Source organism: Lepidochelys kempii, chromosome 2, assembly GCF_965140285.1.
Source record: "Lepidochelys kempii isolate rLepKem1 chromosome 2, rLepKem1.hap1, whole genome shotgun sequence".
NCBI lineage: Eukaryota > Metazoa > Chordata > Testudines > Cheloniidae > Lepidochelys > Lepidochelys kempii.
This window is the reverse complement of record NC_136381.1, coordinates 183,939,165-183,954,707: the sequence shown is the minus strand read 5'-3', so window position 1 is coordinate 183,954,707 and position 15,543 is coordinate 183,939,165. Positions and strand designations below refer to the sequence as shown.

Here is a 15,543-nt window from a genome sequence, read left to right as displayed (position 1 = left end):
GATATTGAACAAAACCAGCCCCAGGACCAACCCTTGGGGCACTCCGCTAGATACCGGCTGCCAACTAGACATGGAGCCATTGATCACTGCCCTTTGAGCCCGAGAATCTAGCCAACTTCCTACCCACCTTGTAGTGCATCCATCCAGCCCATACTTCTTTAACTTGCTGACAAGAATACTGTGGGAGACCGTGTCAAAAGCTTTGCTAAAGTCGAGGAATAACACATCCACTGCTTTCTCTTCATCCACAGAACCAGTTATCTCATCATAGAAGGCAATTAGATTAGTCAGGCATGACTTTCCTTTGGTGAATCCATGCTGACTGTTCCTGATCACTTTCCTCTCGTCTAAGTGCTTCAGAATTGATTCCTTGAGGACATGCTCCATGATTTTTCCGGGGACTGAGGTGAGGCTGACCGACCTGTAGTTCCCAGGATCATCCTTCTTCCCTTTTTTAAAGATGGGCGCTACATTAGCCTTTTTCCAATCTTCCGGGACTTCCCCCATGGCCATGAGTTTTCAAAGATAATGGCCAATGGCTCTGCAATCACATCCGCCAATTCCTTTAGCGCTCTCGGATGCAACGCATCCGGCCCCATGGACTTGTGCACGTCTAGTTTTTCTAAATAGTCCCGAACCACTTCTTCCTTCACAGAGGGCTGGCCACCTCCTCCCCATGCTGTGCTGCCCAGTAGAGTAGTTTGGGAGCTGACCCTGTTCGTGAAGACAGAGGCAAAAAAAGCATTGAGTACGTTAGCTTTTTCCACATCCTCTGTCACAAGGTTGCCTCTCTCACTTAGTAAGGGGCCCACACTTTCCTTGCCTTTCTTCTTATTGCCAACATACCTGAAGAAACCCTTCTTGTTACTCTTAACATCCCTCGCTAGCTGCAACTCCAGGTCTGATTTAGCCTTCCTGATTTCATTCCTACATGCCCGAGCAATATTTATATACTCATCCCTGGTCATTTGTCCAGTCTTCCACTTCTTGTAAGCCTCTTTTTTGTGTTTAAGATCAGCACGGATTTCACTGTTAAGCCAAGCTGGTCGCCTGCCATATTTACTATTCTTTCTACACATCGGGATGGTTTGTCCCTGTAACCTCAATAAGGATTCTTTAAAATACAGCCAGCTCTCCTGGACTCCTTTCCCCCTCATGTTATTCTCCCAGGGGATCCTGCCCATCAGTTCCCTGAGGGAGTCAAAGTCTGCTTTTCTGAAGTCCAGGGTCCATATTCTGCTGCTTTCCTTCCTTCCTTGTGTCAGGATCCTGAACTCGATCATCTCATGGTCACTGCCTCCCAGGTTCCCCTCCATTTTTGCTTCCCCTACTAATTCTTCCCGGTTTGTGAGCAGCAGGTCAAGAAGAGCTCCACCCCTAGTTGGTTCCTCCAGCACTTGCACCCGGAAATTGTCCCCTACAGTTTCCAAAAACTTCCTGGATTGTCTGTGCACCGCTGTATTGCTCTCCCAGCAGATATCAGGATGATTGAAGTCGCCCGTGAGAACCAGGGTGTGCGATCTAGTAGCTTCTGTGACTTGCTGGAAGAAAGCCTTGTCCACCTCATCCCCCTGGTCTGGTGGTCTATAGCAGACTCCCTCCACGACATCACACTTGTTGCTCAGGCTTCTAAACTTAATCCAGAGACTCTCAGGTTTTTCTGCAGTTTCATACTTGAGCTCTGAGCAGTCATACTGCTCCCTTACATACAGTGCAACTCCCCCACCTTTTCTGGCCTCCCTGACCTTCCTGAACAGTTTATACCCATCCATGACAGTACTCCAGTCATGCGAGTTATCCCACCAAATCTCCATTATTCCAATCACATCATAATTCCCTGACTTTGCCAGGACCTCCAGTTCTCCCTGCTTGTTTCCCAGGCTTTGTGCGTTTGTATATAGGCACTTGAGATAACCCGCTGATCGCCCCTTGTTCTCAGTATGAGGCAGGAGCCCTCCCCCTCACACACTCCTGGTCGTGCTTCCTCCCAGTATCCCGCTTCCCCACTTACCTCAGGGCTTTGGTCTCCTTCCCCCGGTGAACCTAGTTTAAAGCCCTCCTCACTAGGTTAGCCAGCCTGCTCGTGAAGATGCTCTTCCCTCTCTTCGTTAAGTGGAGCCCGTCTCTGCCTAGCATGCCTCCTTCTTGGAACACCATCCCATGGTCGAAGAATCCAAAGCCTTCTCTCCGACACCACCTGCGTAGCCATTCATTGACTTCCACGATTCGACGATCCCTACCCCGGCCTTTTCCTTCCACGGGGAGGGTGAACGAGAACACCACTTGCGCCTCATACTCCTTTATCCTCCTTCCCAGAGCCACGTAGTCTGCAGTGATCCGCTCAAGGTCATTCTTGGCAATATCATTGGTGCCCACGTGGAAAAGCAGGAAGGGGTAGCTGTCCGAGGGCTTGATGAGACTCGGCAGACTCTCCGTCACATCGTGAATCTTAGTCCCTGGCAAGCAGCAGACTTCTCTGTTCTCCCGGTCAGGGCGGCAGATAGATGACTCAGTCCCCCTGAGGAGAGAGTCCCCGACCACCACCACCTGCCTCCTTCTCTTGGGAGTGGTGGTCGTGGAACCCCCAACCTTAGGACAGTGCATCTCATGCCTTTCAACTGGTGGAGTCTCCTTCTGCTCCCTTCCCCCAGATGTATCATTGATTTAGTAGATATCAATTTTAAAGGCAGTATCAGGAGTTTCTCTGAGTTTTGTTGGCTCCCTCTAATGTGTTCTCGCTCTGATGTCAATAGGTCAAATCCTGCTCACTTTGTTCACACAAGTAGCCCTGTTCAATCATGTGAATAAGGTGAACAGGATTTGGATTTGGCTTAGTGCCTGCAACAATAAGACTCAGGTAATTTCATAGGTTTCAGAGTAGCAGCCGTGTTAGTCTGTATTCGCAAAAAGAAAAGGAGTACTTGTGGCATCTTAGAGACTAACAGATTTATTTGAGCATTAGCACTGAATGCATCCGATGAAGTGAGCTGTAGCTCACGAAAGCTTATGCTCAAATAAATTTGTTAGTCTCTAAGGTGCCACAAGTACTCCTTTTCTTTTTGTAATTTCATAGTGGCTGAAATTGATGTTTATAACTAGTAGTTTTACAGAGGTGAGACTTGCAGTCTTTGAGGCCATGTGGAGCATGTAGATGAGACTCTCTTCTCCTCTGGAAGTGTCTCACAGAACAATAATTTTAGTCCTAGAAGACTGTAGTGATTGACTTGTCAGATCTAATGACAGCGTCATGCAACTGCTTCTGTACAGGAGAAGGAATTCCATTATCTTTACTATAATCCTGTTCACTTATGCTAAGTATCCCATAACACCTTGCATTTGTTGAAGTCAGCTTTGGCTTAAGTAGATTAGGAAACCATCAGGATCAAGGCATATGAATATTCTAGCCAGATACAAACCTAAGAAGTGTCTGTCTTCATGCTCTTGGGACCTAGAGTGGGCATATTATGAACAAAGATATAGGGAGGCACACCATGAAAAACCAGATAGTTGATTCACTAAATCTAGATTCAGATGGTATACCTTTTACTTATAAATGGGAAAGGTATAAAAAGATGGATGTAGGGGAGTAACTTGGGAGCACACCTTCTGTGTAAGGTGAATATACTAATGTTGCATGAGATGGGTTCCCAGATACTGGTATCATATTGAACCTTCCTGCACTATATTATTATTGGCTTAGAGCAGTAAACCTGACTGATATTGGTTATTTGGTCGCTTGACTATATTTCGTAATGAACCAAAGCAGTTGAAATATACAATTTATCAGTAAAGCAAGAAGAAACGCTGCTCAGAATCTGGATGGAGGGAAGGATAGGCTAAATTTCATCTCACTCAGTCCAATCCAATAATTGTCAGCCCCTCTCTTGAGAAAGTGAGAACCCACCTAGCTGGATGGATGAAGGAGAACCCAAGCTGAAATGCCTGAAGCTTCTGCAGCAAAACACCCCAAAAAGTAGGGTTGGCCTGGAGAAAGAAATTGACAGATCCCATGGAGGTGAACAGGTTGTGAAATATCTCACCCCAAGCACTGCCTGTAAGTGTCTCATGTACATTCAACGTTTCATACAGGTACCTCAGTGTCTGATACTTAAAACTCCTGTGTGAATGATGTCTCTACTGGAATTCCCCCAAACTGGTACTCGAAAGAACAAGTTGTTCAATTTGCTAGTACTGTTGTTTTAAATAAGTACCGCAGTGGTCCAAAACAGTACCTCTCACAGGTGTTTACTGTAGAATACAATATTTTTTTAATAATGCGTGTATCCCCAAATGTAGAACAGTGTATGGTACCCAGAATGTATTGTGCTTCTCTGTTAGGAATATGGGTAAAAAGGAATGCAGGGGAGCCGGGACTACTGAAGATTTGACAATTATGCATTTGAAATCAATTTTCATTGGATTATCTTCCTCATTCTTATAGATTCTGATTCAATAGTCCATCCCTATTCAGCAAAGAATTTAAGTACAAGCTTAATTTCAAGCACATGCTTAAATACCATTAAAACCTATGGGGCGTAAAAACGTGTTAAATACTTTGCTGAATTGCAGTGGTAAAGAATAAGCTTTTTAAGAGAACTGATTTCTATAGTCCCCTTTTTGTTCACAAAGATGGTCAGAAACATAAAATATTAATTTGGTAAAACGAAATGTTGAGCTGATAAAAATGGCCTTGGTCAGAAGAGTTCAAAATTTCAAAGAGCAATGAAATTGTGTGATTCCGCATTACTGTAAAGGATGAGGATGAAATTGCTCTTAAGGAACAAGAGCACTTTCTCAATGGCATCCATGCACACTGGGATCAATGTACAGTATGAACAATGAAAAAGGGTGTTTCAGCTTAGAAGTTTCCCCCTTCTCATCACTTTGAGAATCCATAAGCAGAGTGTGAAATTTAAAAGATAAATATAAAGATAGAAATCCTGATACATTCCAGAGAGAACCTAGTTTTTCATTGCATTTCCTTGGCATTTGTTCAGAGCTCATAAGTAAACCTTTAATTCACTCCATATTTTATGACCGTTTCATGTTCTTTTCAGATCAAGTCTGCACCCACCCCCAACACACCCTTGTCTCCTGTACAAATAATGTATGCTTCCAGACTTTGTGGGAAGTTTGTCACATTTGAGACAGCATTACATTACTCTTCATGTTAGCTGTCCTAAAGAAGTTGTGCTATCAAGCTGGACAGGAATGGGAAGTCCAAGATTTGTTCTCTGACAGAGTTTTCAGTTGTAAGCATTTCAAAGCAGGGAGGCAGGGTGGCGCAGTAATTGCCTGTCTCCAAACTTCTTTTTCTCCCAGCTTCCTACAGCTCAGTTTATGTCCTCTTGCTGATGAGGATTCTGACGTATGATGTATTGATTATTTGTTTTTGTTTTTTCTTCACTAGAACTCTCATGGCCATGAATATGATAATTGTAGGCTTGATCATTGTTGTGCCAAAAGATTGGTTGTGGTTAGAATTTGAGGACTTCAGAGGGATAAGTAAATTAAGATATACAACTTCCTCACTCCTCTCCAAACCACAAAACCATAAAGAAGATAGTCATAGGTTTTTATTTTTACAGTTGATTTAGTGATAGAAGACACCAGATAATGAATAAAACAATTCTTATCCCCCACCCACTGAGCAAGCATAGCTTGGGCTGTGACTGTGAAGGCTTTTCCCAATTATCCCAGCCTCAAACCTGAACTAAAGAGTTCTATCTCCAGAGAGGTGATCATTATAGTCCATTCTCCATCTCCATTAAGTCCTTGGTCTCTATCTGTTGACAAAGGGCCTATTCTGACAGTGATTTTTGTGACATGGATATTTGTATGCTATGAAGGGGCTAGAGAATATCACCTAATTTTGCAGACAGCCATCACTGAAAAGTCAGCATTTGCCAAAGTTCCTGCCCAGCAGCATATGTGATAGCAAAGTTTTTTTTCCAATAGTTGCAGTGGGAAATAACTGTGGTATCGGTCTTTTGAGCAACAGTTTATATTTCTAGAGGACAGAAGCACATTGTAGCCACCACTAGAAACCAGCTGCCTCTGACAAATTGTATCATCTTTCCAAACTGGCACAGTGATACAAGGAAGATTAAAAATAAAATGTTCGGTTTCTCAAGGTGGCATTTTCCTAACACCAGTTTTCATACAGCCCAACAGGAGACAGGAAACTCTCCATCCATCCAGACATCTCAAAGTACTTTACACACACTTTGTGCTAATGTTTAATGCTAGAGCTTATCTACCTCTGAGGTGAAATATAATTACCATAGAGCACGGACATCTCATTATTATTATAATTCATTATTTGTGTTACTGTAGCACATAGGAGCCCCGGCCATGGACCAGGACTCCATTGTGCTAGGTGCTGTACAAAACAGAACAAAAAAGACAGTCCCTGCCCCAAATAGCTTACAATCTAAGTCTGAGACAAGAGAAAACAGATTGATGTCAACAGAGTGCAAGGAAACAAGACAAGACAGCTACAGAGTGTCACAGATGAGAGCTGAACAATGTGATTGTGGCAAATGTCATGTTAGTGCCATGATGTTTGCTGGGAGGTGGGGAGGGGATTACTTAGGGACGTGATCAGCTCAGAACATCTTCAAACATTTTCCAGTAGTTCTGTGCTTAGTAAAAAGAAGGGCTTGGGGGAATTCATCCTTCAGGGGTTATTCTGAGAATTCAAACTCATAACCACACACAATCAGACCCAGGTTCTACATTTGAAAACTTTAAACTTGGCACCAGCTATTCTTATGTTCTTCCCGAAGGAGGGAGGAACAGCGTATGATACCTGCTGGTTCACATTGATTTATTTTCCTTTAAAGGAAACATTTTCTTGAATTTGGATTAATTTTTTTGCTAAAGTAAAATATTCTACCATATCATCTGAAAGACACACCCCTCCATTCTGTGGATGTATATTATTGTTACTGCTTTAACAATGAGAAGCCTAAAGAAGTTAACAGTGCACTAAAATTTCTGCAATATATGGAAGAAACTAACAATTGCCACAAAGAATTGTAAATGTAACCACTGCTTCTCTCCAGAATGACTGGCAATAGAGAGGAACCTCTCACTTCAAAGTGATCTTGGTAGCTTGGAGTTTTTTAACTTTTGTTAAAAGTTAAAATCATTTGTTAAAACGCATTTGTGTGGTGTTGATTTTATTTTATTGGTCATTTGGTTGTTTCCTTTTTAATCCATGAAAAATAAGGAATCTCAGATGTAGAGAGAATCAGTTAATCAAACCTACTTCCACCACATTCTCATGGAGCAAACTATATTTAAAATAACAGGTCTGCATTTTGCTTGCCTTGTGTATGCAGTAGAGAGAAGTACGGTTTCATGGATCTAAGTTCCAGACTGTACTTGAATTCTCTTCCCAGTGCAGTTGCCTGCTGAGGAAAGGTGTAGCCTTGAACTGCTGTTTGAACAGTGCAGAGAGAGGGGAAAATGGGCCTTGCTGATGGTTGCAGAACTCTGTGTGGGTTCTGGTGCAACTGGCTGTGGGAAAATATTTTGAAAATGGCAGCCACCGATTAATATATTTCAGCTTCCTGTACACATTTGCTGCTGTTCATGCTACATTCAGATCAAACATCTGGTGGCTAGATAGAATTACCAACTGGTATGAAAACTGTTTGCATGGAGGGAGAAGAAATGTGTGTAAGTTTAGCTGTATTCTTATTATTCTTCCACAAATGGTACAGTCCAGTCTCATCAATATCAGCCTGTGGAATGCTGGAGTCAGTGATGAGCTGCCAAAATCTTAACAACCGGTTCCCTCCTCACCCCAGAGGAGGTCGTGGCCCACCCCCGGCCTCTGGGGACTCCTGCCCCATCCAACCCCCTGCGTTCCTTGAATCAGCTGTTCACGCGGGAAGCCTGGGAGGGCTGAGAAGCAGGCGCCCCTGCCCACCCCACCCCCCCGGGTTACCTGCTGTGGCACGGGCGCCCCCCCCCCCCCGCCGCCCCAGCTCACCTCCACTCTGCCTCCACCTCCCTGGGCCTGAGCGCGAAGCTGCAGCCTGCTTCTCAGCCCTCCCAGGCTTCCCACGCGAACAGCTGAACATTCTCTTTCCCCCTTTTAAAAAACAGTCCTAGCTGTTTGAGGTTGAGGTTAATGTGATGAAATTTGACAGGGAAATAGCCTCCCTTGAAGAGAATCACTTCTGAGTTTTCCAGTGAAAATAGCTTTTGAATTGACTGAATTATAAGCTTTTGAAATTCAGACACAGTGTAAGAGCAATACATTTTGCTCACCTAAATGTGCAGCTAAGAAAAGCCATACATAGGACATGTGCATGGTTGACATTGCAACACAGGGAAGTATATGTAGCGGAAAGTTTACAGTGAATGAGGTCAGGGATCCTCAGGAGTCCTTTCTTCATTCACTGTGCACCTGTTAAAGGGCACAGGGAATGGGTCTGGAATGAGGAGGACCCCAGTGAAACCCTAGCTTCACTCAAACTGCATATCTCGTGAAGAGGGGCAGTGAATGAAGGAAGGAGGAACGTTCTGCTTCCTGTGAAAACAGTTTATGCATTCATCATATGCGGTTTTCCATATGAAGGGTGTGGGAGTTTGGCACCATTGAAAAATTGATGAATGAAGTGCAAAACGTTTTCAGTGTCATGGGAATTTGTACCAACAGGAGGATAAAGTGTTCTTTGCAATCCTCTGTTCACTTTTGAAGGCAGATACTGAAGCAAGATCAGTATCTGGGGGAAAATGACAAAGCAGGTATTTGTTGAATGATATTTACTGAGACTCAAATCCAATTTTTAAGGAAATCTTTACGAAAAATAGTCTGAAAGCACAATATTGAGGACACATTCCATGCTTGTCATTTTAAACAGCTATGTACAGTTCATCTCAACATTTGTTTACATTAGAAATATGATCAGTGAAACTACACTGCTGTGTATTTAATAAGATGAGTACCAGGGAAAACTGTACAGCTTCCAGTTGTAAAAGATCTTTTCTAATTGCTTTGTAGGTGGTCTTTGAGGCCTTGCACAATCTGGAGCCTCGTGGTTATGTTGTGGGATGGATCATTGCTATTAGTTTGCTGGTGGGAATTCTCATCTTCCTGTTGTTGGCTGTGCTGTTATGGAAGGTAAGACATTAGTCAGACACAACACAAACACCAAGGTTAGCCCCTAACCTTGGCATAAATTGTACATATGTCTTCCTGCATCCTGATTATCTGTTCATTTAGTTTCCATTTACTCTAATAACTAAACAGCCATCTACACCTAAAAAGCCATTAAACATCAAAAGAGTTTTCATCAGGGGAGATGAAACGGAAAACTGGCATCTTCACTGAAGGACATTAAATATTGAAAGCTGTAATAGTGATTCCTGATAGAAGAGAGTCCTTCCTCATACTCATCACTAGCTCTCATTTAAATTTCAGGTACTTTTTCCCAGATTTTTTCAGAGGCACAGTGCTCATTGATTTCAATGGGAGCTGCAGAGTGCTTCCCTAAAGGTCAGGCTAATTTTGCTTCTTGAGGTCATAGATTCAGTATATACCCAACAGAAACCAGTAGGTGGTTATTCTTTTGTGGGGGGTAAAGGCAAGGAAAGAAGAGAGGATGAGAGGCAATCAAGCTTGAATTCTTCGGGACCTTCCCTCCAATATGTTTTTAGAGGTGGCAAGAACAAAATTACTTGATGTCCCAAAGCAAAATCCAGTGGTGGTAGTTAAAGGTCAGTGCTTACCCTCCTTAAAATAGGAAACGCCTGTTGTGTCTCAGACATTATAATGGAGTAAGGGTGGTCAAGATCTTGACATCTGAAGGATGGCCGCTCTCCGTGCTACACCTGAAGCATGAGAAACTTGAACCTCTTATTCTGATTCCTCTTAAAATAGAAATGTAAAGGCCACTGCCAAGGCTACCAGTGGGTGGGGGACACACACACAGGAACAGGCCCAACATTATTTTACTGGTGGTGAGAGAGCTACAGTTACCTGATTCAAGCTGTTTAACAGTGTGCGCACTACAGACTCATTCTACCAGCTGTAGTGGGGTTCTGGGGCTACAGCTGAATGGTGGTCTAAAAGGATATATCACTGTGTGTTGCTAGGCCCAAAAGATGACTTGCAATTCCATGTTAAAAATGGCCACACAAGGATTATCTTGTGCGTATTTTTTTAGTTTGAAAAGCAATGATTGGCTGTCATCTGAAATCTCTCTTCATGCCCAATTTGGGGTACATATGAAATATTTTTGCCCTCCATGGCACAGAATGTTTAAAAATCTCTAGGATTGAGATGGCAGAATAATCATCAAAATATAGAGGTATCTGGTAGGAAAGGTCTGTGGCTTGATTCTGGTGATACACAACTTTGAAATAAGGATCATTGCTGCATATAGTTATATCTATAAGACTGGTTTCTTGTAGTTAGAGACCCGAAAGTGAAGGTATCTTCGTTACTAGGGATAACAACTTTCACAATGTTTTTTCAGCAGACTTCAGTGCCATTTTTTACTTTAGAGTACCGACCAATTACCACTCCCTTACTTAAAATTGAGAATCAGGCTCTCTGAACCTCGTAAAAAAATGAGATTTGTTAGCCAATCAGATGCATGCACAGAAGTTGCCATTTTGTTATTTGATTGCTTTGAGGAACAATGTCCCAAATGACAGCAGCAGGTAATAATAATAATACCTAGCCCTTTTCATCCAGCGATATCAAAGCACTTTATAAAAGAGGTCAGTAACATTATGTGTATTTTACAGATCGGGAAACTAATGCACAGAAAGATGAAGTTGCCTGTCCAAGGTCAAACAGCAGACTGTGGGCAGAGCAAAGACTAGAACCCAGGTGTCTAGAGTCCCAGTTTAATAGTTGGTCCAGTAGGCCATATGGATTATTAAAGCTACAGATAATTTGGAGTTTTGTTGTAGAAAAAATTGACTAAAAAGACATTGATGCAGTCTGTAGCTTTTAATTCTGCTTTGAAACAATAATCCAGTATTAAATATTTTAATATTCATGGGAAGTAGAGAGTGAAAAGTGACTGACAATATTAAAGTGCTGTGAAATAAAACTGACATCGGAAAATTGCATTCCTTTGAAGGGAATCTTAATTGCCCGATTGTAAAGATTTATTAGCTAGAATTGGCTTGGCACATCCTAAAGTAATTCCTGAATTTTAGACAATAAAAATCCAAATAGATTTATATCAAATTAAAAAAAAAAAAAAAAAGCTTGGAGTGAAGTAATAGTTATAACAATATGATTTGGCCCAAATGTGAGACAGAGCTTTGGGTGCTTTAAAAGTCAGTGTCATTGTTGGGGCTGTTATGACTGCCTGTTTCACTCAGAATAAAAGCTCTTTTTACTATTGTGCAAGAGCATTAAGATGATTTTACAGACATAATAAACTTTATAGCATGAGATCAGCCAGTCTGGATTTGCTTCTCTGATCATTGTTTTAGTATTTGATTTACACTCCATGGGTCAAATCACCTCTGGCCTAACTGAGTACAACTCCATGGAAGTTCTTAGAATGGTGCCTGCTTACATCGTGATTAATATGTCCCTGTACATAGCTGCTGTTCTAATGATTTAGGGAAGTGGCTCTGAACCTTTCCAGGCTACTGTACCCCTTTCAGGAGTCTGATTTGTCTTCTGTGCCCCCAACTTACACCTCACTTAAAAACTACTTGCTTACAAAATCAGACATAAAAAACCAAAAGTGTCACAGCACACTATTATTGAAAAATGGCTTACATTCTCATTTTTACCATATAATTATAAAATAAACCAATTGGAATATAAATATTGTACTTACATTTCAGCATATAGTAGATAGAGCCTTGTAAACAAATCATTGTCTGTGTGAAATCTTAGTTTGTACTGACTTTGCTAGCGCTGTTTATGTAGCCTATTGTAATCTAAGGAAATATCTAGATGAGTTGAGTTGGTGCACTCCCTGGAAGACCTCTGCGTACCCGCAGGGGTAGGTGTACCCATGGTTGAGAACTACTGATTTAGGGCACTGGTTTCATTCTGTTCAGGATTAGGCCAAATCCTCCTCGCTTTACTCATGAGAGTACAGTGGTTCAAGGGGACTTCTTGCGTAAGGCAGGTGAACAGGATTTTGCCCCCCTCCCTTTTTTTGTAAAGATTTAGTGAAATAGCTATTTAAGCCCTACTTTGACTCTCTCTTCCAAGTTTGCTATGCCTCTGTTCACCCATGCTGGACTCCTCTGCCCTATTCACCACGTTGTCTCCTGCTTCCAGCAGGTCTACTTCATAGACCATAGCTACCTCCATATACACCTTGAGTTCCTTCCTTGGCCACATCCAGCCTGATGATCTTTATTATGCAGGGCCACCTGGGAGTTCCTGTCCTATTGTTGCTCATAACATCACATTGTGCTTCTCAATTGCAGAGAAAGGGCAGCAATTCCACTCCCATGACACCTGCTGAGAGGCTGCCAGCAGCTTGGGGCTGGGAGGGAGGGGAGGAACCAGTTTCTGCTACAGTACTGGCAAACTATCAGTTGCACTACTGTGTTAGTACGGCATCGCTGATTCAGCAGCAGGGCAGGGAGGTAGACACACACAGAAACTGGATTTTTTGGGTGCTACCTACCTGGATTATGCCATCACTGAGAAATAATAGATTGAAAGAGTCAAGTTGCGTCATATTCTGTACCTCTGTATAGTGTCCTTTAATAAATAGTAAATTTATAGTAATAATGTTTTAAAATGCTGTGGATTGAGGGATTTAGATGATTCATTGTTGAACTGATAAAAGTTAAAGGCAAACAAAGCCCCAAGCAACATAAAATCAAAGGGCTGTATGCTCAGCTGAGGATATTAGAGAAGTTTCATAGAATGGAACAGTGTTGATTTACACAAGGAGGGATTTGTAACATACAGGTTTAAAATTCATCATGATTACACTATTTAGTTTCTCAGGAATGCATTGTACATGTAAACAGTTTTCTGTCTAATGTGAGCCAGGGTGTTTCTAAAAGGAGCCTATCACCATGGTATCCATGTGCCAATTTATATATAAATAAGGTTACTGTTACTCTTTTATAGTCTGTGTATTCTTGATACATTGGAATGGGCTCTAAACATTGTGAATGTTCCTTTTACAGTAATACACTCCTCTTTCTAGAACTTGGCTCTTTGACAGGATTGCTAAAAGAAAAGCCTTTTAGCAGAATAGTGTCTCTGATCAGGCAGAGATGTCCTAGTTTTCTCTCTCTACAAGGGTCCGTTTTCCTTCTTTGTCGTTAGATGAGTGTTTGAGAACCTTCCTTTATCTTCTAGGAGGACACAGTGGTTTTCATCCAGGAGAGGATATCATTTTAGGTTTTCTTCTAAGAGGGTATCATCCTTAGGCTGCTGAGCTGATCATTTTGTCAATAAGTCCTGCCTTTGAACTGCCTCAGTGACAGAGGCTTATTCAGATACAGATTAAATCCAAATAAAAATGTCAGACACATTAAATGTTTGCTTGTGCAGTGGGCTATAATCTAAACGTCGTATTTAGGGATTACAGTACTTTGCCAGTCCTGTGCTAAAGGACAAACTTTGAAATATGAAGTTCTTTTAAAAAAAATTAAACAAAAAGGATATTTTAAATGTGTGCATGGCTATATTGTTTGGAGAAGCACGGGCTGTATGTCTTCTTGCTGTGATTGTATAACCCTGTTTAGAATAATGTTTAAATATTCTTGTGCAGTATCTGTAAATACTTTACATCTTATTTGAGCATTCAGAAAATTCCGTAAACTCTGTAAGGACAAAGCAACTTGAAATTCACCTAGGTAGTGGAGACTCATTGCAAACACTGGCTTCCCCTTTTGGGAAGAGAGACTCCCTTATTTAGGGCCTCATACAGTATAAGTCTTCTTTATACAATGGGCCAAAACACACAGCTTACTGGTTGCCAGAAGGAAAAACAAAACAAAACTCTGCACTTATTCTTTGCCAGTGGTTGCTCTGTATCCTGTGTTACAACTCCAGAAAACATTCTCTCTCCCTCTTTTATCTGCAGCTGAGACACCTCAGGGAAGTGGATGCTAAATACCATTTCCTGGCAAGTCCTTATACCAACATCCTCTCCTGAATGTCTTTTTAAAGAATATTAGGTCCGCAAAGGAATAAAATTGTCAGTCCCTTGGAGAGGAACAAGAGTACCTATAAGCATGGCACAAAGACCAGTGAGGATCTCAGTAAGGGGCAGAGGCCATACTTTCCTATACAGGTTAAAAATAGTCCTTCTTACACAACCTTTCATGTAGGAGATTTCTCAAACCAAATAGCAAATTCTTCCAAGCAGGAACCACAGGGATTGTCCTTTAAATTTACAGCTCCTGTAGCAGATAACCCGAAGTAGACAAGCCTATTTAGGCTCATTGACATTTCATATTTTTGACAAACTGGCCATGTCAATCCCCAGCTCACCTGTTTTCACATCATTTCAAGAACAAAACAATAGTTAAATGGCAGTGCTTCAAAATTAAAGCTCATTGAAAGATCTGTGGTGACATTGGAAACCTTTGCATAATTGGGGTTTAGATAAACAGGGGTGTTGACCTAACAAGCTTCAAAGTCTCTGATCAGGGTCTCAAGACTGGGAGCACAGATATCAAAGCACATAAAGATGTAAACATACCTAACCATTGGAGAAATCTGCCTCTGATTTCATTTAGAGAATTTTCCATTTTCATTTTTGCGTCAATGGAATCACTCCCCATTTTTAAACAACCTAAAATGTTCCCTCCCTCTTCCTCCACATCAAACATAAGCTCCTTGTCTTTGCTTTCAAGTCCCTTCAACATTTAGCTGTTCCATCTCCCATCAGATCAGCTAATATATGAAGCTACCATCTGCCTTTACTCTGCCAGCAATGGCAGCCTCAATCGCCTGCTTGTCCTCTTCTCTATCAAGTACTACTATGCTTTCTCCCAGGCTATCCACTGTACATGAGTAAAACTCCTCATCAAACTTGCAAAAGCTGTCACCTGGTCCCCTTTTAAATCCCACCACTGTTATATGCCTAAAAATTGCCACCAGCTGGCAATGGTTAGACAAGTGACAAGCTGTAATGTCTATGTTTCTGTTAAACTCTGTTCGGTTTGTTACATTATCCTCTCACTCATTCTTGCACATTTGTCTATTTAGTCCATATATTACATCCTGTCTGACTATGAGCTGTCTGAGGCAGGGATTGTTTTCTTTGTTGGCACGATGGGCCTTGATCGGGCTTCCTAAGTAATTATTAATTATTAGTAATAATTAATACTGTAGTTGAGAGCTGATTAACTTTTAAAATTAAAAACCCAAACTGTATCATTTGAACCTGAATTTCCTCCAGTTTGACTCAATAAAACGTTGTTTGACATTATGTATGGGTATCTTAGATCCTTTAGGAATGGCACCATTGGAGTGGTTGTTTTTAGGGGTCGACAGTGAAACTTGTCCCAGCACAAGGCCTGTGCACCACTTGAATTCCACTTTAGCCCTTAGAATAGTGAGTTTCA

General features: G+C 41.7%; 1 protein-coding gene across 6 annotated transcripts in view; it reads left to right on the top strand.

The window, feature by feature from the left end:
* ITGA9 (integrin subunit alpha 9) overlaps nucleotides 1-15,543 on the top strand; it is a 294,730-nt gene that overhangs the window by 263,840 nt on the left and 15,347 nt on the right. For 5 of the 6 annotated variants that reach the window (XR_012157453.1, XR_012157452.1, XM_078851717.1 and 2 more), the window contains one exon: nucleotides 9,020-9,139. The exons of the other annotated variant lie outside the window; for it this stretch is intronic. Coding sequence is in view for 3 of the 5 variants with exons in the window: in XM_078851717.1 (XP_078707843.1) it covers nucleotides 9,020-9,139 (120 nt within the window). In the remaining 2 variants the exon portion in view is untranslated. The remainder of the gene's footprint in view (nucleotides 1-9,019; nucleotides 9,140-15,543) is intronic. 6 annotated transcript variants of the gene reach the window in all.